The sequence below is a fragment of the Chrysochloris asiatica genome, unplaced genomic scaffold (genome assembly GCF_000296735.1).
Source record: "Chrysochloris asiatica unplaced genomic scaffold, ChrAsi1.0 scaffold00054, whole genome shotgun sequence".
Taxonomy (NCBI): domain Eukaryota; kingdom Metazoa; phylum Chordata; class Mammalia; order Afrosoricida; family Chrysochloridae; genus Chrysochloris; species Chrysochloris asiatica.
Window position 1 is genome coordinate 5,148,887 of NW_006408572.1, and position 22,115 is coordinate 5,171,001.

The 22,115-nt window shown below is 44.4% G+C and overlaps 1 protein-coding gene across 1 annotated transcript in view; it reads right to left on the bottom strand.

Moving 5' to 3' along the window:
* ZZEF1 (zinc finger, ZZ-type with EF-hand domain 1) overlaps positions 1-22,115 on the bottom strand; it is a 150,169-nt gene that overhangs the window by 8,450 nt on the left and 119,604 nt on the right. The window contains exons 37-49 of the mRNA XM_006863278.1: positions 21,179-21,348; positions 18,772-18,922; positions 17,226-17,365; positions 14,311-14,588; positions 13,547-13,721; positions 12,663-12,795; positions 7,934-8,133; positions 6,855-6,974; positions 5,091-5,282; positions 4,166-4,266; positions 2,476-2,611; positions 2,027-2,386; positions 1,132-1,275 (exon numbers count right to left, since the gene is read on the bottom strand). Coding sequence (XP_006863340.1) covers positions 1,132-1,275; positions 2,027-2,386; positions 2,476-2,611; positions 4,166-4,266; positions 5,091-5,282; positions 6,855-6,974; positions 7,934-8,133; positions 12,663-12,795; positions 13,547-13,721; positions 14,311-14,588; positions 17,226-17,365; positions 18,772-18,922; positions 21,179-21,348 — 2,300 coding nt within the window. The remainder of the gene's footprint in view (positions 1-1,131; positions 1,276-2,026; positions 2,387-2,475; positions 2,612-4,165; positions 4,267-5,090; positions 5,283-6,854; positions 6,975-7,933; positions 8,134-12,662; positions 12,796-13,546; positions 13,722-14,310; positions 14,589-17,225; positions 17,366-18,771; positions 18,923-21,178; positions 21,349-22,115) is intronic.

Genomic DNA, 22,115 nt, shown 5'->3' on the forward strand with positions numbered 1-22,115 from the left:
CGTGTACTGTGGTAGCTGCTGTTAGCAGAGACTTCGGGCAGCCGTGTACTGTGGTAGCTGCTGTTAGCAGAGACTTTGGGCAGGCTTGTACTGTGGTAGCTGCTGTTAGGAAAGTCAGGCGCATGTGTCAGAAAGTAGCAGCTACAGGAAACCTACCCAGGGTCGCTATGAGCCGGAACCCACTCAACGGCACTTAACAATAACCCCGAGAACAGGGAAGAGAGTCTTGTGTTGTGAAGCGATACGTGACCCTGTTTGGGGTGGAAGGAACAGAACTTGGTGACTGATAAGATGTGTGTATGTGGGGTCTGGGGAGTGGGGATGGAGCCCAGAGACAGAGGGAGAGAAGAGGCTGAGAAGCGTGAGAGAGAGGAGGTTTAAATTTAATCAAAACAAAATCTCAGCTGACCAACAAAGAACTCTAAATGAGTCCCTCCATCATCTACCTGCTGCTGCAGGGCACCTCCCCTGAGAAGTTAAGTACTGAGACCCTGCCAGCTCTGACACTGAAGAACAAATCAAGCCAAACCCATAGAGTCCCTACTGCTCCATAGGGCTCTGAGACTACACATTTTTGTGAGGGCAAACAGCGTCATCTTTCTCTCTCGGAGCTGCTGGTGGGTTTGAATTGGCAAGCTTTCTATGGGCAGCCCAATGTTTAACCCACTGTACCACCAGGGCTCCTGGAACATTTTTTTAAAGGACTCAAGAAACACAGTTAGCACTAAGTCGGTGGGTATAACTGCAGCTGCTCCATCCCATCATGATGACTGATACCCCACCCTCTGGCTGGGAAAGATACGGCTTTTCAGGCCTGGGTAGATGACTAATCAAGTGCGCTGGGCCCTCCAAGAGCATGGCCAGGTCACCAGGAGAAGGTTACAAAGCAGGTGGTCTGAAGAAGCCACTCCAAGGAGCTGCTACAGGAAAAGCCCAATCTCCTCTTAGGGCCAGGTCAGGTGGCTGCTAGCTTTCTTAAGGTCCAGCTCCTGTGAGCTAGACCTCAGCTCGGTTGGGGAGGAGGTCTCTTGGTCAGGGCTCTCCAGCGGGGAAAGAGCAGCTGTGGAGTTAATGAGCTGGCTGCCCAGTGTCCCCTCAGAAGTCCTGACAGTAAGTAGTCTTGGGTCATACCTCGAAGTTGGTGTTGTTGCTGTATGGGTGTTTCGACTCTCTCACTTGCACCTCCATTCCCGGCTCCTCCATGAACTGACAGGCAGCCAGGGCCATGGTCCCCAGCATGTTCTCTCGGCAGCCTTGGAGCACCTTCTGCAGGATCTGATGGGACACAAGGCAGGGGACATGAGGGCCTACTAGTGGCAGGGCCCAGAGCTGGGCCATCAGGAGGAAGGGAGCGTTTATCTCCATCCAACACCCCCTGAAGGGGCTGGCATCATGTTGCCCCCTGTAGCCCCACCCCAGCAGCCACTTCGCCCTTGAAGAGGGCCACACTATGTGTCAGGACGCTGCAGTCCTGTCAGAAGAACTGCTGCTTCAAGGGCTACTGAGTGCTGACCCTCACCACAGATGCATGGACACACACATAAACAATTACATGCAGTGTGACAAGCGTGCGGATGAGGTGCAGGATGAATCTCTAAGTGGGGTGAGAATGGGGGAAGAAGGCTGTATTTGGGACTGGAATGATCGGAGAGCTGTAATTTACCCCGTGCCCTGGAGTTAGCATTGTGCCCTGAGGCGCATGAGAAGAGACCCTCTAGCCAGGAGATTTAGACTTGTAAGTACCAAACAGAAAAGGGAAAATGCAAAGGCAGGTGTCATGGGATCATTATTTCAAATGTTCCCTGAGCATCAAGTCAGTCCAGGGCCAGTCTCAGAAGAGTCCAACAGTCAGCCTGTGTCGGTTCCATCCACACCTGTCAGATGCTCCAGCCACATGGCAGACCCCACTCCAGGGAGGCACTCACTGGAGGAAGTCTGTGCCAAGATGGTGGGGGCAGCAGAGCTGGGGGAGGGCGGGCTGAGCGGGGCCTGCCGGGGTGCGTGCATGGCTGGCCTGCTTCACTACCTTCTCCCACTGTTGCTTTTCTTCCAGCTGCATGAACATATCCAAGATATAGGTCATGTGGGCAGGGCCGCTCAGCTCCAGGATGTCCTCACTCACTGGGACGTGCTCCGGCCACTTGGCGAGCAGGGACGCCAGAACGTGGCGGGCATAGAGAACAGCTGTGGCCTCGTTCACGCGGAAGAGGTAGTCGCGGACAGCCCTCTTGGTCTTGCAGTTGAGCTCCTTGTGCAGGAGGGCGGCACTCTTGCTGCGGCGCTGCTTGGCGTAGCTCTGCTGCAGCTCACTCTCCGTGCTGGAGATGAGCTTCTGGGTCACGGGATTTGATTCAGCAGTGGCCTGATCGCAGCGTGCTGGCCGGGACTGCAAAAACCAAAGGACCGCCGTTACAGGGGCTTGGCCTTCTCACAAAGGGCAGCGGGGCACTTGCTTCAAAAGTGGAGACTACATACCAAGCATGGCAAGATAATCATGTCCGTATCCACGGCTTTTGCACTTTGCTCTTCCAGTCTCAGACTCCTGCTAGGCTGCCACCTCTGAGCCAGGGTCCGGATCCTCTCATCAGTCGTGAGCTCATCGCCATCAAACCTTCAGAAAAGGGCCTAGAGTTGGGCACATGCCTTACAGAAAGGTAAGAATTTAACCTGCACTTGGATTACTTTCCTGTTACTGTGTAATTACAAGATCACATCCCATATTTTGCTACTGGAACTCACAGCATTCATTTATTCCTGCATGTGGATGTGTACCTGTGCCCTTGTGGCAGAGAACGCAGACTGCCCCCAGGACCTGTTCTCCCCTTCTGTGCTTTTAGGAAAGGAGTCCTAGGGGCACAATGGTGGAACTTTCAGCTGCAAACCAAAACGTGATCTGCTCCCACAAAGACAACAGCCTAGGAAACCCTATGGGGCTCTTCTACTCTGTCCTATGGGGTTGCTGTCCATCAGAATCCAGCACCAACAGCATACTTTTAGAAACAAAGTTCCGTGGAGTTTTAGTGGGGCATATGATCACCCAGCTAGAGAACACAGCTCCCAGGACCCCCTGCAGCTAGATGCAGTACCGCAACTAAGTTCTTACCAAGAGGACGTGACAAGGTAAATGCGTAACACTTGTAGGCCTTAGCTTCGAACTGGTGTGAGGAGGTGCTACATTCCCCTTCCTCTGGGGAACTTGCTGGAACCATGCAGATGAGAACAATCTCCCTGGGGTGACTGGGTCACCCTGTCGAGCACGGCCATCCATCTACCCTGGATGACTGCTGACCTCTGGACTATTGTGTGACAGAAAAACAAACTTCTCTCATCCTTGATCCATGTTACTTTTGGGTGTCTTAGCTACAGCTGATGAGACTATGCCTAATGGAGTCCTGCTCCACCTCACAAAGGATTTGAAGCAATATATAAGAAATATATAGAGTAAATAGAGAAAGGAAATAAAAAATAAACTTAGAGTTTAATATAAATGATAGCAACCCACTGCCACTGAGTTGATTCTGACACACACTAACCCTACAGGACAGACTGTAAATCCTTATGGAACAGACAGCCTCATCTTTCTCCCACAGAGTGGCTGGTGGTTTTGAACTGCTGACCTTGTGGTTTAGCAGTCCAACACCTAACCCAATATGCCACCAGGAGTCCTTATAAATTTTAATAGGAAATAAAAATTAGGATATGTGAAATGGAGAAGGAGGCTGGAATACAGATATATCAAGGTTTTCACAATTTATAAAGAACTGGGCCAAAGAACAAGCTCTCTTGGCCAAGAAAAAGAGAAGACGATTACTTTTATATTAATTCTTGAGGAAAGCACATGAAAATAGTTTATAGTTGTGCAAACGACTTTGCACTTGGTGTCTACCTCAATTTCTGTATCTATAAAATGAGCTTACTCTAAAAAGCAGACTGCAGATGTAAAGTTGTTCCAAAAGGAACACAGAATCCTCTTTAAAAAATGATCCAACGCAGTGCAGTACAAGTCAGTTTCCGTGTCACTTAAGACAACTAAAAACAAGTTGCACACCTGCTTCCAAGGCCATTCTGGATCTGACTCAGGATTCTGACCAGAAGTAAGTGCTCTCCTGCCCTCCCGCGTTCTCTCACCACACTTCAGCTTCAGCTTCATCTGCAGGTCCCTTACCTCTTTTGAACCTCCAGGAAGAAAGAATCGGTTCGTTTCATCTGCAGTTCGTATATGGCCCGGAGAACGTGCAGAGGGGCACTGAGGGCATCGTGAGCCATCTGAAGACCATGGGGAGGAAGCAGAAGAGAGCAATTAAAAATGTTTCAATACATTATTGATACTCTGAACTCAGAAGTGACACAAGGGTATTTCAAGTTACTATAGGCTGTAATCTTAAAATATCATAGGGTGTCTTTAAAAATATAAAATAAGAAGCACTGAACACATGGATTGCAAACTCTACGATGCTATTCTAAATCAAAGGAAAATGAAAAACACTGAGACGAGAAATATTATACTAGCAAAATACAATGCTAATAGCCTTTGAGTATTGAGTAATAATCACCCACAATCCTGTATTCATTGCTAGCTTCTCTGTAGTTCCTTTGTGCACAAATCTGACTGCTGGCATACACTCTAAACACTGCGCTTTCTCTGACTGTCTTTTTTAACGCTATGTCCTTGTTTTTCTGATATCTACCCAATACTCTGTTTACTCTTCAAGCCCTGAGCCACTTCCACCTTATCTCACAAGAGTGGTCTCTGCAGGGAAATTAAGAGAATGTGTCCAAGAAACTATGAGTTAGAGAACTAGTATTTGGGAGTTCGTGGGTGGGCTTCAGTAAGCCCTGAAAATCACACGCAAAATTTTACAAGGATATAAATGTGCATTTTATGGACAAGAAGTCTAAAGCTTTTGGGTCCATGATACAAAAATGTTAAAAATTGCCACTGTAAAGAATTTTCAGTTTTTCTGGGTCAATTCTGCACAATACATTGAATCTCCAGGAAGTGAATCTCAGGACATCAGACTCAAGCACTTTTAGACAATCAAATCTTCAGAATGCTCTGCTCAAGCCACATGATGATCCACAAAACATACCAAGAAACATATTCTGGTGGGTTCATCCAGGCTTTCAAGCGGATCTAGCTTTTTCTGCTCGGTTTCACTGGGACTGCTGACTGAGTGCTCCATCTCCTCCTCCTGGTCCCCTCGCTCATTCAGCTCTAGGGCTCCATGCTCTGCCAAGGTGTGGATCTCCTTTTTCGAGGAGTACAGCATGATGGACAGAATCTACAGAGAGAGAAAGTCAGCCAGGGCAGCAGCGTGGGCACTCAGTGGGTAACACAGTTACTCAATCAATACCTCAGCCACCTCAGGGTACAGACATTTTGACCGAACTCACCAAACAACGTAAAATTAGTAAACAAACATGAAAACATGTTCAATTGCACTTGTGATTTAAATGATGCTAAAACTATGAAAGACCTTTGTATTTATTAACACCTGTATTGACAGTATAAACAGATGTCATCCTTTATGGGGGCATTTTGGCAAAATGTAAATCACCATCAAAGTGTTCAGATCCTCTGACCCAGTAATTCATCTTTTGGGAATGATGTAAACTATTGGTATTGTTAAGTGCTGTCGAGTTGATTCCAACCCATAGCAATCCTGTATTGGGTTTCTGAGGAGCAGCTGGTGAGCTTGAACCGCTGACCTTGCAGTTCAAATGACTTTGCAGTCTGACACACTAGTCCACAGCACCACACCAGGACTCCAATGATCATATTATGAATATAATGTTTTCTAATGTAAACTATAGAAAATATTATATTCATAATATGACCAATGAAGCATTAACAATGGCAAAATGAAAACAACTTTCATGTGTCATATGCAGCCATTAGAATGGTGGATATGATATGGAAACTACATAACAACTTAAAGACGTTCATCATATGGCTTCAATCTATTTAAATACCACACTCAAATTTAAATTTATATAATTTCTATTTACATAATATAGGAGCACAGGAAAAAAGTTAGGTGGAGGACATATACCAAAATACTGATGGAAGTTTAAGATACAAAATTTGGTGATTTGCTTTCTTTGCTAATTCTCACATTTTCTGGAAAGTGGTTCTATTCTTCAAATAATAATACTAAAATATTTCAAGAGAATAGGAGTTCCAAATGCTCCAGGTTGACTACTCCTATATCTCAGCATATGTTCCCTGAACCCTAACCAAACCATTGGGGGAAAACTAAGAACACTGTCACTTTGAGCTCAGGCCTCTGGGTTTCCAATGGCCAGTCCCCCAGGCCTACACAACAGCAGCCTTTTCTGGACTGAAAGCTGGTCCTTGGCACAGAAAGTGGATAGGGAACCATAGCAATTCTGCTACGACAAATTTACAGAGAATAGTCATAAAGTCAAAATTACCAACTAAAATCCTACATAAAATAAACAGGATTGAAGACAAATTTAGAACCTGATTTTAGTCCAAAAGAATGCTAAAGAAGGGCATGTGGTGGCTCTAAAGGATAAGTACTGGGCTGTGAACCACAAAAGACCACTAATGGGAAATAACAATTCGAGGACATTCTTTATCACTCTGTGTTCCCATGAAGCACATCTCTTCCAATGGTCTTTGAACAAACATAAATTCACTTTGTCTGACCCAGAGGAGGACCCATGCCATCATCCCCATTTCCAAATGGGAAGTCAGGTGAAATGTACAGTTTGAAACTGCCCAGGAGGAGAGCACATCGGGCAGAACCCCTCGTGGTGAACTGACGCATCTAACCCTAGAAGGTGACCTGGTACACGTGATAGGAGAAGCAGCCACCCTCAGTCCTTACCTCCAGGTCACGGAGGAGCCACGTTTTACTAAAACCGGTCCCTTTGCTGCATTTTTTCACCAGAAGTTTCAGCAGATCTGTCTGGAGGAGGGTAGCGTGTGTCTCTTCAAAACCATGAACCTGCCAAGCAGACCAAGAATGATTCGCACCTGCCTCAAAATCTGAAGAAGGGAAGGGCGATGTCAGCCTTTCACAGATCCCAGTCTCAGCTGGTGGAAAACAGAAGTGTTTCAGGATAGATGAAACTCTGAACCTTAACCATTGTCCACTGTCTGCTCATTCATTCTTTAATTCATTCACTCACCAAACATTGTTGAAGCCTAGCATATTCTTCATGCTGACTCCTATGCTATGAACACGTTTCTGTTGCTCCCACAGTCAACCTTCTAAAAGCTTCTCACTGTGCTAAGACTAAATCCAAGCCCCTACATGGCTGACAAGGTCCTACCTGGCTCCCTGCCTGTTTCTCTGGCTTCAGTCTATTTGAATGCCATGCACTCTCCTGTAGGTATTCTTCCTGTTACTTGACAACGATGCCTGTTGGAAGGCCTTAAGACTTCAACACTGCTGTCCTCTCAGTGGAACGCTTGCCCTGGTTTCCGACGGCCTTGTCTATCTACTGCCTCTGAAAGACTTTTCTTGACTCATGGCAGCCTCCCTTGAAACCTGCCTGCTGTCTTTGAGAGCTTTCCTAGTTCACCACTAAACACTGAGTTACGTCTGGCACTTGGCAGTGCTTGGCGGGTATTTACTAAAGAGAGGATTCAGAAGTCAAAATGGTCTATGGCCTCAGAAGCCTATTTTCTCTCTCAACTCTAACAGTCCTAGGAAGTAGCAGTACCTGGTTCCCTAGAATGGTACTGAAAACACACAGACAACCAAACTACTGGGAAAAGTCTATTTCATCCTTAAAGTTATGCTTGTGCAAAAGCCCTATGATTCCTAAAATAAGCAAGATGCTACGGTTTTTGGAAATCATTGAAATCCATGAAAATCAGACGACATTTCCTTCTACTTAAGTCCCTACAGATATAAATCAAAGCCAGAGAAATGACCAAGCTGAAGAAAGTCACTGTTACCTTGAGTGTTTTGTACAACCCTTTGAGTGCCAGGGACAGGATCCATGTTGCTTCCACAGCCTCGGGACAATGGCTGTCCATGCTGGTCTGCAGAAGGTGACTGGCGATGAAGGCAAAGTGCTGGGAGTACTGGCTCAGCTGGGCCTGAGAGTCACTGCATTCCTGTCCACCTCCCTTCTGGACCAGTTGATAGTCCTTCACTGAAGGAGGATGTCAGGCAGAAAGAGAAAGGCACAAAGGGGTAATGTCAGTGCTTCCGACAGCTCTCCAGTACGTGCCTTACTAAAGTAGAAATGCAGACCCTAAAACATAAAACCTTCCTGACTTCAATCTTAGCCATGATACTTAAGGTCAGCATACAGGTGAGCACAAAAATGGTAGCGGGTACCTATTCACCAAGCAACTGAGGGAGACAATTTACAATTCCTACCACCATGGTGTGACGCTGTGGGCTAATGCGCTGGATTGCAAAGTCAGTTTGAACCACAAGGTTGGTGGTTCAAGTTCACCAGCGGCTCCTTGGAAACCCTATACAGGGTCAGCACTGACTCGACGGCACTTAGCAACAACAATAACCACCACCATGGACAAGCAGGTTGTTTTCAAAGGCATTCAAGAAAATTGGACCATGGAATGGTCAATCATTCAAGATCAAAAGGGCAACACTTACCTAAGGACAAAGTTGAGCAGGGATGGGAAGGAGGATGGAATGGACATAGAACCACAGGGAGGAAGTGGGAGAACTGTTGCTGTATGGAGGGGATTGTAATCATTGAGATGGAACAAAATACATGATATGCTGAATGTAAAACTGATGAGCTTGTCTGTAAACTTTCACTCAATTCATAATTAAAAAATTTTTTTTAATTAGTGTAAGTGAGACTTCCACTTCCAAACAAGATAGAGTAAGAAAGACTGTATTTATTCTTCTACCTTAAATAGCCAGAACACTGAGAAAATATAGGAAACAATGGTTGTTAAGACAATGGGCTACCACCTCCGAGAAAGGAGACACAGATGAGGCAAGTCCTTTGGTGTACCAGATGTCTGAGGCCATTTCCAGCCAGCAGAGGGAGCAGAAATTTAGTTAGAGTCCAGTGACTGTGTGGTGCTGTGTGGAGCTTGAACCATAAGGTCGCTGGCTCAAACTCACCAGTAGCTCCTCGGAAACCCTCCATTGGGTCACCATGAGTCGGAACTGACTCGAAGGCACCTAACAACAACAACAATCTCAATGAGGGAGTCCTGGTGTGACGCTGCAGGGTAAGCACTGGACTGGTAGCTAAAACGTTGGCAGTTTAAACTCATCAGTCACTCCTGACTGATGGCACTTAACAACAACAATTTCAGCGTATACAGAGGGGACAGAGATCCAGATTCACGCAAGCCAGAGCAACTAAAATTTATGGAGCAGGATACCGTAGAGAATGGAGGTGCACACACACACAGAAAAAGAGAAAGCAAACTCCAGAAATCCACAGAGGATTCCCCAGGAGTCTTAGGCTGAGTACTGATCTTCAGCTATGTGAGAGGAAATTGTCTAAGAAAGAAAGGGGAAAGCACTTCCAAAATAGCAACTGGCAGGACATTTCCTGGGCTCACACAGAGCTCGGAGTATTTTTGTTCCCTTGTAGCATAAGAAGCAACATCAAGAACCCTCTGAAAGGTACTTCCTTAGTTGTTGTTGTTAAGTGCCGTGGAGTTAGTTCTGACTCATAGCAACCCTGTGTGGGTTTCTGAGGAGCAGGTGGTGAACCTGAACCACCAACCTTGTGGTTCAGACCGACCTTGTGAACCAGGGTATTCTCACACAGCGTCGCTAAATTCGCCCTAGATTAAAGGCTGCTCAGAAGTCATCCTAGCAAGGCTTAAAAGCCAGGTCCATCCAGATGAACATCAGTCTTCATGACTCTGAGACCAGAAGAACGATGGTGCCTGGCTACCACTATCAACTTCTCTGAAAAGTAGCACATTAAAAGGTTCTAGGTAGACACTCGACACCGATAAGGGGAAGTGAGGGAAAAACAGCAATGAAGTGGTGAGCTAAGCCCTACAACGTTCAATAGACTTATGTGAACCTGGGTGAAGACCTGGTTGGCCAGCAGTGTGGCAAGACCTAGGGACTCTTGGGCCCAGAGTCAGTGACATAGCCAAAGAGGACTAGAGTGGAGAGTGAAGCTTCCAGCTGATAAGAAGAGAGGGCATATGCACAAGAACACCCATACTTGCAGATAATACCCACTTATCCTGGCTTCAGTGACTGGATGATCAGAGCTCAACCAGAAGTAAAAAGAAGGGGAAAAAAAAAAAAGTATTCTCATACAATTTGATGAACTTGACCTACACCTATGGAAGCAATAGCTCAAAAGAGGGAATAAGTCCTTACAGCAAGAATCATTCCTACCCTCTCCACACAGAGTAGACAGGGATGGGCAACTTGGACATTGGCTACCCAAAATGGAGGGCAGGGGGCTATAAAGGTAAGAAGTGACTGGCTTACAAGCTTTCAAGAGGGAACCTAGATCCAGAGGGCCTGGAGGAAGGTAGACTCTCCAGTGAGTAGTATTCCATCTGACTAGGCGGGGCTGATGCAATGAAATGCAGACGGGTCTCTTGTGATACAATAGTGAATAATTGTTATCAGGACTGATTATGAGGGTTGGAAATGTAAAGGTAGATGTTTTATAGCAAGGAGGGGAGTGATTAACTTTTCAGTCTAGGAGCGGAGGTCCCTAGGACCATCAAGGGAGAAGAGCAGAGAGCGGGACCCTACCCAGAGAAGCAGTGATGCCTGAAATGGAGCCAGAGATGATGATGTGGAGTGATGGAGCAGCTGGAGGCTTTAGATCCAGAGAGGGAGAGTGACTGTGTGCTGAAGACCTGGGGGGGTACGGGGGAAGGATTGCATGGAGGGGATTGTAACCATGGCAATGAGATGATATACGATAGAATGAATGTAAAACTAATGTTCTCCCATGTACACTATCACATAATTCACAATAAAACATTTAAGAAAAAAAAAAAAAGGTTCTAGGTAGAGTGGGAGAAAACGTGAAAAGAAACCTCATCTTGGTCATAAAAAAAGACCAAGCTTGTTGGTCAGATAGAGACTAGTGGAACCTTGAGACTATGACCCTTGGTCACCCTTCAAGTCTGAAACTGAACTCATCCCCATGGCTCAGTTTTCAGCCAGAGTAGACAGCAACAGATGGGGGACAACACCACCAGTGAGGTACGCACATCATAGAATGATCAAAAGTGTAGCATTTACCTAAGGATAAAATTCAGAAGGTTGGGTAAGAAGGAGGAATGGAAACAGGAAACACAGGGAAGAAGGGGGATAAGTGAAGTTACACTGAGGAGGATTTCAATCAATGAGAGGAAATGAAGTTTATGATTTGTTGCCTGAAATTGGCGATCTGCTCTGTAAACCTTCATTTAATTCCCAATAAGACATTCAAAAAAAAAAAAGGCAAGATCCAAGAGGATGTGACTAATTGCAAGTAACTTATTGGTATACCAGAGCAGAATCTAACACTAGGAAAAGCACTGGACTGCAAGGTTGTTTGAACTGCAAGGCCGGCTCAAACTCACCAGCCACTCCTTGGAAATCCTATTCAGGGTTGCTATGAGTCTGAACCAACTTGATGGCACTTAATAACAACAACACATAAAAAAAGGAAGTATCAACAACATGAAATTCATATCTGGCATGATTCAAAAATCACCAGGCATCTAAAGAAGCAGTAAATGCTTAATTATATTGGCAAAAAAGAAAATTTTCATCTCGGTGATCTAGATTTCCACCTTAAAAACCTAATAGGGGGAAAACGCAATTATACCCAAAGCAAACAGAAAGAAGGAAATTAATAATGATGAGTGCAGAAATGCAAAGCAAAACAAAAATAATACAGGAAAAAAAAATCAATAAAGCCAAAAGTTAGTCCTTTGAAAAGATCAAAAGTTGATAAATGTCTACCCAGATTGTCTAGGAAGTAAAGAAGATACAAATGACCAAATGCAGGAGTGGGAGAAGGCAGCTGGTACCCCATGCCACCTAAATGTTATAGGGAGCGCGCTAGCTCCATAAGATAAACACTGGACTTCGAACCACAAAGACTGCATTTTGAGCCTGGCAGTTGCTCTGCGGGAGGAAATTCAGGCTTTCTGTTCCCACAGATTTAAATCAGCCTCAGAAACCTTATACATGGTTGCTATGAGTCAGAACCGACTCCAAGGCATTTAACAATAACAACAAATGTTCTAAGACTTACACTCATTTCCTGGGCGCTATAAATGGTTGATGGACTTCGCTGCCAACCATAAGTTTGGAGGTTCACGTTCATCCAGAAGCATTGCAGAAATAAGGACTGGGGATCTAGTTCTGTAAAATCAGCCACTGAGAAATCTAGGGAGCACTGTTCTACTCTGAAACCCTGGAGTCACTAGGAGTCAGAATTGACTCAATGGCAATAAAGCAAATGGAGAGAATAATGCTCGGAATGTAATATCTGGCCAACCAAAATGCACATACCCAGACACACAAAAACTGTGGAAAGGGGTCGATTCAACTATGTATTTCAGAGATGAAGAAAAGTTATAGCCATAACTTTCTTTTAAAATAAATCACATTACAAGGGCAAGAATCAAGGTACATTTGTTAATTTTAGGACGTACAAAGACTAAATAGGTTTCATCCATTCTTACAAAAACGAATTACGCTTGAGACCTGTTTTTCTTTTCCGGGTTTTGACATCGACGATGACAGCCCGGTTCTTCTCAGTGAAGTGCTTCAGGATGATCACACTATGTGGCTCATTGGCATTATCCATATAAACACAGCGGGTCCCCACACAGAGGACCTAGAGCATGACAGAAAGGCAGAAAAGGCAACTCAATAGTGCACTGAGACAAGAAAGAGCATGTTAGAGGCCCATCAGCTCAGTCCCTTTTGTCTGTGCATCTGTCTTCAACCCCAGCACTCAAGGATAGCAGTTTTCTCATCTCTCAGCTCAGAGGGTCTGACACATACGGTCACAGAACTGGTTTGAAGGGCTGGCTAGCTGAAGCCTTGTTTTACAATGCCCCTTATTCCAGTCTGTTGAAAGACATCAAGGTGAATGCCTAGGTGAAAGTCAAGTATACTTTCAAGTTCTTTGTAATTTAAGATGATACAGTTGCCTATGATTTAAAACCAATTAAAACCAAACCAAAAAAACCCCAAACCCACTGTCATTGAGTTGATTCTGACTCATAATAACACTATAGCACAGAGCAGGACTGCCCCATAGGGTTTCTAAGGCTGTAACCTTTACAGAAGCAGACTGCCACATCTTTCTCCCAAGGAAAGTGGGTTTCAATGGCAGACCTTCGGGCTAGCAGCCAAGAGAGTTACAAGGGCTCCTCAGAGTCAATTGCCTAGTGAAATGACTCACATGGCTAAATTATTAACTACACAATTTAAATCAATCATTTCATAATCTTGAAAAATATCACTAGTATAAAAGCAAATAATGCAACAACTGGGAAGAAATAAAACCTTCCAAAGACATGCTTATGGAGATGAGTGTATGAGGGAAAATGGATGGGTGACCAGCCTTCAGACTGATGTACCTGGGGGAAGCCGACCAGCACGAGCAGGGTAAAGATGTTGGTGTGCTTCAGCTGGAAAGGTAGCTGTTTGATGCAGTGGTCTGTGAAGGCGGCAATGACGTCACGCCACAGTGGAGCACTGTTGAGTGACCGCAGGATCTCTGCCATGGAGCATGCCCAGTCTAAGCCCACCCGGCTGGAAGGCAAGAGCTCCATTAGGGGGAAGTGCATAGGGCTTCCTGCACTCCAAGACAGCACTGGGGCAGACCCAAGAGCCATTCTCTAATCAGCTTTAAAATGACCACAATGATGCTTTTCACGTAATGGTGAGAGGAAATGAAACAATCAAGATCTACTACTGTACACTCAATCTAAAACTATGGTTTTAAAATTCCCCATATAGTCACATACACACACAGGAATAAAGGAAATACACTAAAACAGCACATGGGGGATTTTTTCCCTTCATTTCTGTTTCCAAATTTGGTATTGTGATCACACTATTTTTACGATGAAGCAAATTTATTTCTTCATCCCCCAGACCTACATTCATTGCTCTCACACAGCAGGATTTATACCAGCAGAGAGATGAGTTGGCAGACAGTGCTGAGATGCTCAGCTGACATGCTCTTAAGCATAACTATTCTCACTAAAGATTCCCAAAGAACAGTACTGTGTAGCAGCACACTGAAATTAACCACGAGTCAGACCTGCAACCTAATGAAAAGTACATCAAGGTGGGGAAGAATGGGAGAGGAGACTGGGTGAGCAAGAACCAAGACTACCTGTCCAAACACACAGCTCCCAGGCTGAAGAGCAGGTGGGTGGTCTTCCAGCCATCTGGCACGATGGGACTGTCTCCTGATGCAAACAGGTTGTGTTTCGCTGAGAGGACCTTGACCACTGCAGCATCCACCTCTGCTGGTAAGAGGCGGATGATCAACTGGCCCAGAAGTCCCAGTGTGAGGTGGTAGGTTTCATTCAGGTGGCCTGCGTTTGAGATGACCACCTGGAACATGAGTGGGAGGACGTGCTCCAGGTCTATCAGGGGGCCTGCGTGAACCTGCTGAGAGACGAAGATAAATCTGTTCAGAATAAAAGACCATGTCACCATTGTCAGTTGACCACTCCATTCCCTCATGTATTGTTTACAACCAACCAGCCTGCCGCCAAAGCAGTTTTCAATCAATGCCACATGGACAATCAGATGTAAAATAAGAGTTTTTTCTTTTCATATCTCATTTTACAATCCTACTTTTAATTTGTCTTTCTCCTGAAAAATAAACATGAAAAACACTGGGGAAATCTCAGTTCCCCTGTCTCTACATCCCCATTGCAAAATAATTCAGAAATTAACAGTTAAAGAGCTTCATAATCCATTCCTCCTACCCTACCAAAAAGTCCAGATGACAACTTCAAACAGTCTCTTCAACCTTTTCCTATGCATATTTGTATGTTACATAAAAGCTCATCAACGTTAAGGTTCTTGAATGTGGTTACATAGCACAGTGTATTTCTAAAGACACATGCTGAGCTGTTTAGGGGGATGCATCAATGAGGTCTACAACTTATCGTCAAAGGTTCAGCAATCACCCCCACCAGATCCCAGATCTTATTTATGTACGGCGGCTCTGTACGGTAAGCACTGGACTGCAAACCACAAGGTTGGTGGTTTGAGCCCACCAGCCACTCTGTGGGAGAAAGATGAGGCTTTCTGCTCCTGCAAAGATTTATAGACTTAGAAACCCTATACAAGATCACTATGAGTCGGAACCAACTTAACAGCACTTAACGACAACATATATATAAATATGGAGTCCTGGTAGGGTGCTGTAGGATAAACACTGGACTGCTAACAGCAAGGTTGACGGTTCAAACACACCAGTTGCTCTTTAGAAACGCTATGCACGGTTGGTATATTGCTGTTGTTTGTTAAAGCTGTCAAGTCAGTTCAGACTCACAGAACCCTGTATAGGATTTCCAGGAGTAGCTGGTAGGGTTGTGCCAATCTTGTGGTTAGAAGTCCAGTGCCGATATATATGAGTTGGTGCTGTTAAGGGCAATATTTATATGTTATTTCTTGTCAATTGCCGTTGAATCAGTTCCGATTCACAGAAATTCTGTATGAACTGCTCATGGCAAGGCTGGTGGTTCAAACCCACCAGTCACTCCTCAGAAACCCCCTATCGAGTTAATTCTAAGTCATACCAACCCTCTAGGACACACACATATATGGGGGGGGGGGGAGATTATATGCTGTGGACTTGGTTCCAACTCATAGTGACCCTGTATAGGGTTTTTGAGACTATAAATCTTTACAGAAGCAAAAAGCTTCATCTTTTTCCTACGGAGCAGCTGGTAGATTTGAACTGCTGACCTTGCAGTTAATAGCCCAACTCATAACCCACTACACTACCAGGCTAGATATGTACACACACACACACACACACACACACACACACACACACACGTATACGTGGTGCTATAGGATAAGCTCTGGACTGCTAACTGCAAAGTCGGCAGTTCAAATTCACCAGTTGGTCCTTGGAAACCCTATATAGGGTCGCTATGAGTCAGAATCGACTCAACGGCACTTAGCAACAACACATGTATGTATGGAGTCCTGGTATGGCACTCTAGAATAATCAGTGGACTGTTAACCACAAAGTTGGCGGTTCAAACCTACCATCTATATATAGGGTGGTAATGAGTAGGAACGGACTCAATGGCACTTAACAACAACATATGTTTGTATATATGTATATGTATACACACACATAAAGTGGCTTCAAAAAGTTTGTGGAAAAATTCCATTATCTTTTAACTCCATTTTCCACATTTCTCAGTTATAGACAAAGTTAGGTTCCAAAGACCAGGTCGTTATGTGAAAATTGATGTCATGCAAAAATGAAAGATGATCACATCAGATCCCAAAATGGAGGATGAATCTATAACTGCCAAATGACATCATTCCACAGCTGAGAATCCTGGCCCCGCCACGCTGACTCATGACCTTCACCACTGCAGCCTGACTCTCACCCAGCACCTCTGTGTTCACTTCCGTCAGACGTACATCATTCATGTACAAAATAGCCAAACAGGAGATGTTTTACTGTTGCTGTGAAATCTAAATATAACAAGACAGTCGGTTAAGTGAGGACGCACACTCCCACATACCCAGATAACGAAAATACTAATAACTGGTGACCCTAGGTGAAGGAAGATCAATGAAAAGTCATATTATACATAGCGAGGCTGTGGCACTAGAGGATAAGCACTGGACTGCTAACCTTAAGGTCGGCAGCTGAAACCCACCAGCTGCTCCTTGGAAACCTTATACAGGGTTGCTATGACATGCAACCAACTTGACAGCACCTAACAACCACAACTGCAGAAAAGGGGTCCTGGACTGCTAACCCCAAGGGTCAGCAATTCAAACCAGATGCTCCTCAGAAATCCAATACAGGGGTGCTATGAGTTGGAACTGACTCAATGGCACTTAACAACACATTGTAGAAAAGTAGCAAAACACAGAGGTACAAAAAAGAAAAATCATCATCATTTGTAATTCTACACTGTACTCTAGGTGATACACAAGGACTGTTAAGACAGTTGGTTTCAGCACAGGACTTTCAAAACTCAAGTTTTTCTATGTATAACACAACCCCTTTTTCAAAGCAAACATGCTGATCTCACTTACCGATTTTAAAGGAGGCAACATGGCTGCTAGCAATCCCAAAATCCTCTTCTGGGAGCATTCTGCAAACACCTGCTCAGGGCTGGGAGTAATTGCCTTTCCTTGTACTGGCTTCGGAGACGATCCTTCTGAATTTTCAGCATCTGAGTTGTAAATCACCAAACTTTCAGATTTTGCTGGGTTTCTACATGTCTACAAAGTGGCAAATAAACAGCCTAGTACTCCTGTGCTGTTAAAGAAAAGAGCGGGGACTTGCTCAACTGTCCCCTTCCCAAGGAGGACTGCCCCGGTCACCCTATTTGAATGTACAGCCTGCCTATAACCCCCACTCCTTCAGTGCTCCCTGCTCTTTAGTGCTCAGGGCATTTGGACACTTTGGAACATGCTGCGGATGCAAAGTCGCTTTGAACCACAAGGTCGGCAGTTCAAGCTCCCCAGCTGCTCCTTGGAAACTATACAGGGTTGCTATGGGTCGCAACCAACACAATGGCAGTTAACAACAACAACAAACTTTATATTTATTGTCTATTTTGTTATTTGATTTTTGTTTTTGTCAGTGATGTTATCTATAGTACTTAGAAATGTTTCTGGAGTACAGCTGGTACTCAGGAAAGACTTGATGAATGAGAATCAAGTGCACGTGATCCAGGATGGGGTTCCCATGAGAACTAGACTAGAATGGATTTCCAGAACCTGGACAGATGTGGTGTACCAGCTGTTTTCTGGAACTTAGAGTGGTAAGTACTGCAGAGAGGAGTGTCAGCCCCTCTGGGAGCTGGGCCCAGGCAGGGCAGAATGGTCAGTGCTCCCTCCTTCCTCCCTCACAGAGTGAGAAGATGGGAAGGTCCTGCTTTCCCAGGGCTGCCCTAAGGAGGAAGCGGAGGTTTGCTTCCGGTCTCTTCAGCCCACAGTACCTTTACTTCACTGCTATCAGTCTCATGGAAATGCGGCTCTGACTTCGCTGCTGGCATCCTCTGGCAGGCTGAGAGCCCCAAACTGCTCAGGTTCTCCCCAGCAGGGGCCCATGTCACCTTTCTTGTTTCATCGTCTGTGTTCTACTCTATTCCTACACACCTGCCAAAAAGGACTTTGCCCCTGAATTTGACTAGTGGTTTCCCACTTCGTGGTCTTAGCTCACGTTGTTTTTTCTGCCTTGAATGCCCTTGCCCACAGCAGAGTGAACCCATCAAATTAAAGGTCTTCTGGGTAGAATCACATTCTGCCTCAAATTTCAGTGACCTGAATCTTTGTCCGAAACCCTCCTAGACAGTTGAGGGCAGGAACTATGCATCTATCTGTCTTGGTCTGTTTTATGCCCAGGGCCCAGCACAGGGCTTGTCACCTAGAACGCACTCAATAGATATAGGGAAAATAAGGTAGGAAAACAGTCCAAATGAAGGACTTTCACAAAGTGTTATCAGCAGCAGTATCATACACTGAGAAACCACACACTCCTGTTTGCAGCCAGTTTTAAATTGTGTTCAACCAACAGCTCAGAGGTGGGTGCGTATGTATTTGAAAAGAAAGAAATCAGATAAAGAGTCTTTACCTATAATTCCTGGAGGTGTATTAGTATCTGCTGGTGAATCTGAAGTTCGGGCCTGGCAGGAAGGATCCTTCATTAATAAAACACTTCCATCTGCCTTGTTTCTCTGCTTGCAGTCTGAAAGTCTGATTTCTTTATGAACACCTCCCTTTTCCTAAGAACAAATGGTGGGTGTAAAACAATGAAGGTGTTTTATAACAAGTTTCTAGAACATGATATGATATTAATATCATAAATATAATTGGGTATCATTAGTCACTCATCACAGATAAGAATCTTTTATCTTATTAGGAAACAGCACTTTCTCTCATGATGCACCTAACTCTGTACTAAGATGCTAATGAGTATATCACATTCTCCCCAGACACTTCCAAATACCCCTCAGAGTCTGTGGTTGCACATTTAAAATATTTCAGAATTACATGTCATGAAAAACTTAGTCTGAAGAGCCTGACTCTGAATGTGAAGGATTTAGACAAGAAATTAAACAATTTATTTCATTTATACTTGACACTTTATGTATACGCAAGCGTGATAGATGGGAAGAATAATCTAAGTAAATATAAAATATTTGGATTAGGATGTTTCTGGAGCATAGTAGAACACATGTCCAACTTCCCTTTTTTAGTAGCAGAGAATAACTTAGTAGGAAAAGCTCCCCCTGGAAGTACACTAAATCAAAACTGTAGCGGCCTTGGAGAAAAAAAAAAAAAAAAAAAAAAATCCAGTTTTCAGGGCCTTAAAAATGGTTCATTTACACCTCCCACACTACTTGCTAGTCTCAAAAGGAAAATATTCTTTACAGGAGATAACTTTCACCTCCCCAACTTAGTGAGCAAGCTATGTATAAATAACTGGCACATAACCACCAACCTGGTACATAGTAAGCATTTAGTACTACCTATTTGTTGAATGAATATAAAAATAACTACATGTATACAGTACTCACTCATGGGCTAGAAACTAAACTCTTTAGTGAAATCAAAAAACAAAACAAAGCCAATTGCCACCAAGTTGATTCTGACTCATGGTGACGTCGTGTGTCAGAGGGTTTTCCGGGAGTGAAGTTTTTGAAGTAGATCACCAGACCTTTCTTCAGAAATACCTCTGGGTAGAACTGAACACTTGCCTTTTTAAGTTTTTTTTAAACTAATGTTTTATTGTGAATTATGTGATAGTTTACATGGGAGAACATTAGTTTTACATTCATTCTATCATATGTTGTTTCATTGCCATAGTTACAATCCTGTCTACGCATCATCAACCAACCAAAGGGTATATACCCTGCAAGCCTTCCCCCCTCACCCCACCCCAGGTCGTCAGCACACAGCCCCCCTCCCTCTCTGGATCTCAAGTCCCTAGCCACTCCATCTCTCCATGTCATCGTCTCTGCCTCCATCTCAGTCATCACTGCTTCTCTGGGTACAGTCCCGCTCTCCGCTCCTAGACTGAAAAGTTAATCACTCCCCTCCTTGCTACAAAACGTCTACCTTTACCTTTCCAACCCTCACAATCAATCCTGATAACAATTATTCACTATTGTATCACAAGAGACCCATCTGCATTTCATTTCATTAGCCCTTCCTAGACAGGTTGGATATTACTCACTGGAGACTCTACCTTCCTCCACGCCCTCTGGATCTAGGTTCCCTCTTGAAAGCTTATAAACCAGTCACTTCTTGCCTTTGCAGCTCCCCCCTACCCCCATTTTGGGTAGCCAATGTCTAAGTTGCCCATCCCTGTCTACTCTTTGTGTGGAAGGGGTGGGAATGATTCTTGCATAAGGATCTATTTCCTCTTTTGAGCTCTTGTATCCATAGGTGTAGGTCAAGTTCATCAAATTGTATCAGATGACGCGTTTTTCCTCTTCTTTCTTCTTCAGGTTGAGCTCTGATCATCCAGTCATTGAAGTCAGGTCAAGTGGGTTTTATCTGCAAGTGTTGGTGTTCTTGCGTCTATCCGCTCTCTTATCAGCTGGACGCTTCACTCTCTACTCTAGTCCTCTGTGGCTGTGTCACTGACTCTGAGCCCATGAGTCCCCAGGTCTTGCCACACTGCTGGCCGACCAGGTCTCCACCTGGGTTCACAGAAGTCTATTGAATGTTGTAGGGCTTAGCTCGCTGCTTCATTGCTGTTTTTCCTTCACTTCCCCTTATGGGTGACGTCCATGGTCGCCAATCAGAGCGTGAACACTAGCCTTCTGAACCACCCAGGAATTTTAAGTGCAAACATTTAAAGCCTCAGAAACCCTATACATGGCACACAACAACACAACCCTAATGATGGAACATACCACGAACACTGTTCTAAGCACCTCACATACATGAACTCAATGTGCATAATGTAACTCCTTACAACTACCCTAGGGTATGGCTCTTTCTTAAGACTGGTACAGTGAAGAAGTATTTACATTGTAGTGCACAAAAGAGCCGGCCTCTGATGGCTCCTCAGCAGCCTGGACAGCTTTCCTTTCCAGCTGCTCCTCTGATGTGCAGGTGGGCACTGGGACTGGCAGGGATGAATTTTCTGAGCTGGATTCACTATCTGGCAATATGCCAAGAAGAGCTAGTGCTTTAAGACCTGTATGGATAACAAACGAGAGGATGGTTGAAGTTTTATAACAAGGGTTATTTTCCTACAAATACCATAAATCATTTGCCACACTATGGAAATAGATAGCTGCGTTCTATACAGATCAAACTGAAGAGTATACAAGGTTAACACCCCAGCTATCCAAATCTAGTCAGGTCTTGATCTCAGACAGCAAAAGTTCACTGCATGAGGGATATGTGCACTTTACTAACACCAGAAGGCAAAAAATACAACAGAGTAATTTATTTGGCACCAATTTTTATATAGTACCATGCAACTAGATTTCTAAATTCCTACTAGCATGTAAGTAACAAAACAGTTTTGAAGCATTTTATTATCTAACCTGACTTAATATAGGGAGTCCTGATGTGGCACTATAGGATAAGCACTGGACCTCAAGGTTGGTTTGAACCTATACAGGGTCTCTATGAGTTGGAACTGACTCAACAGCACTTACCAACAACTTAATACAGGGAGCACAGTGGCTCTGTATGATAAGAGCACTGGACTACAAGCTACAAGGTTCACTCCGCGGGAGAAAGATGAGGCCTTTCTGCTCCCACGAAGACAGGGTTGTTATTAGCCAGTACTGACTCAAAGGCACTTAACAACAACTTAATACAGACCTGACTAGAATGACAAGTACAGAATTTTGAGAAAAATTCAGGCACCTCAGAGGTTTAACATACAAGTTATTTTCTCTCCTGTATCCCTTGGTAAAATCAAAATTATCTAGGTGTTTTATGAGTCAAATG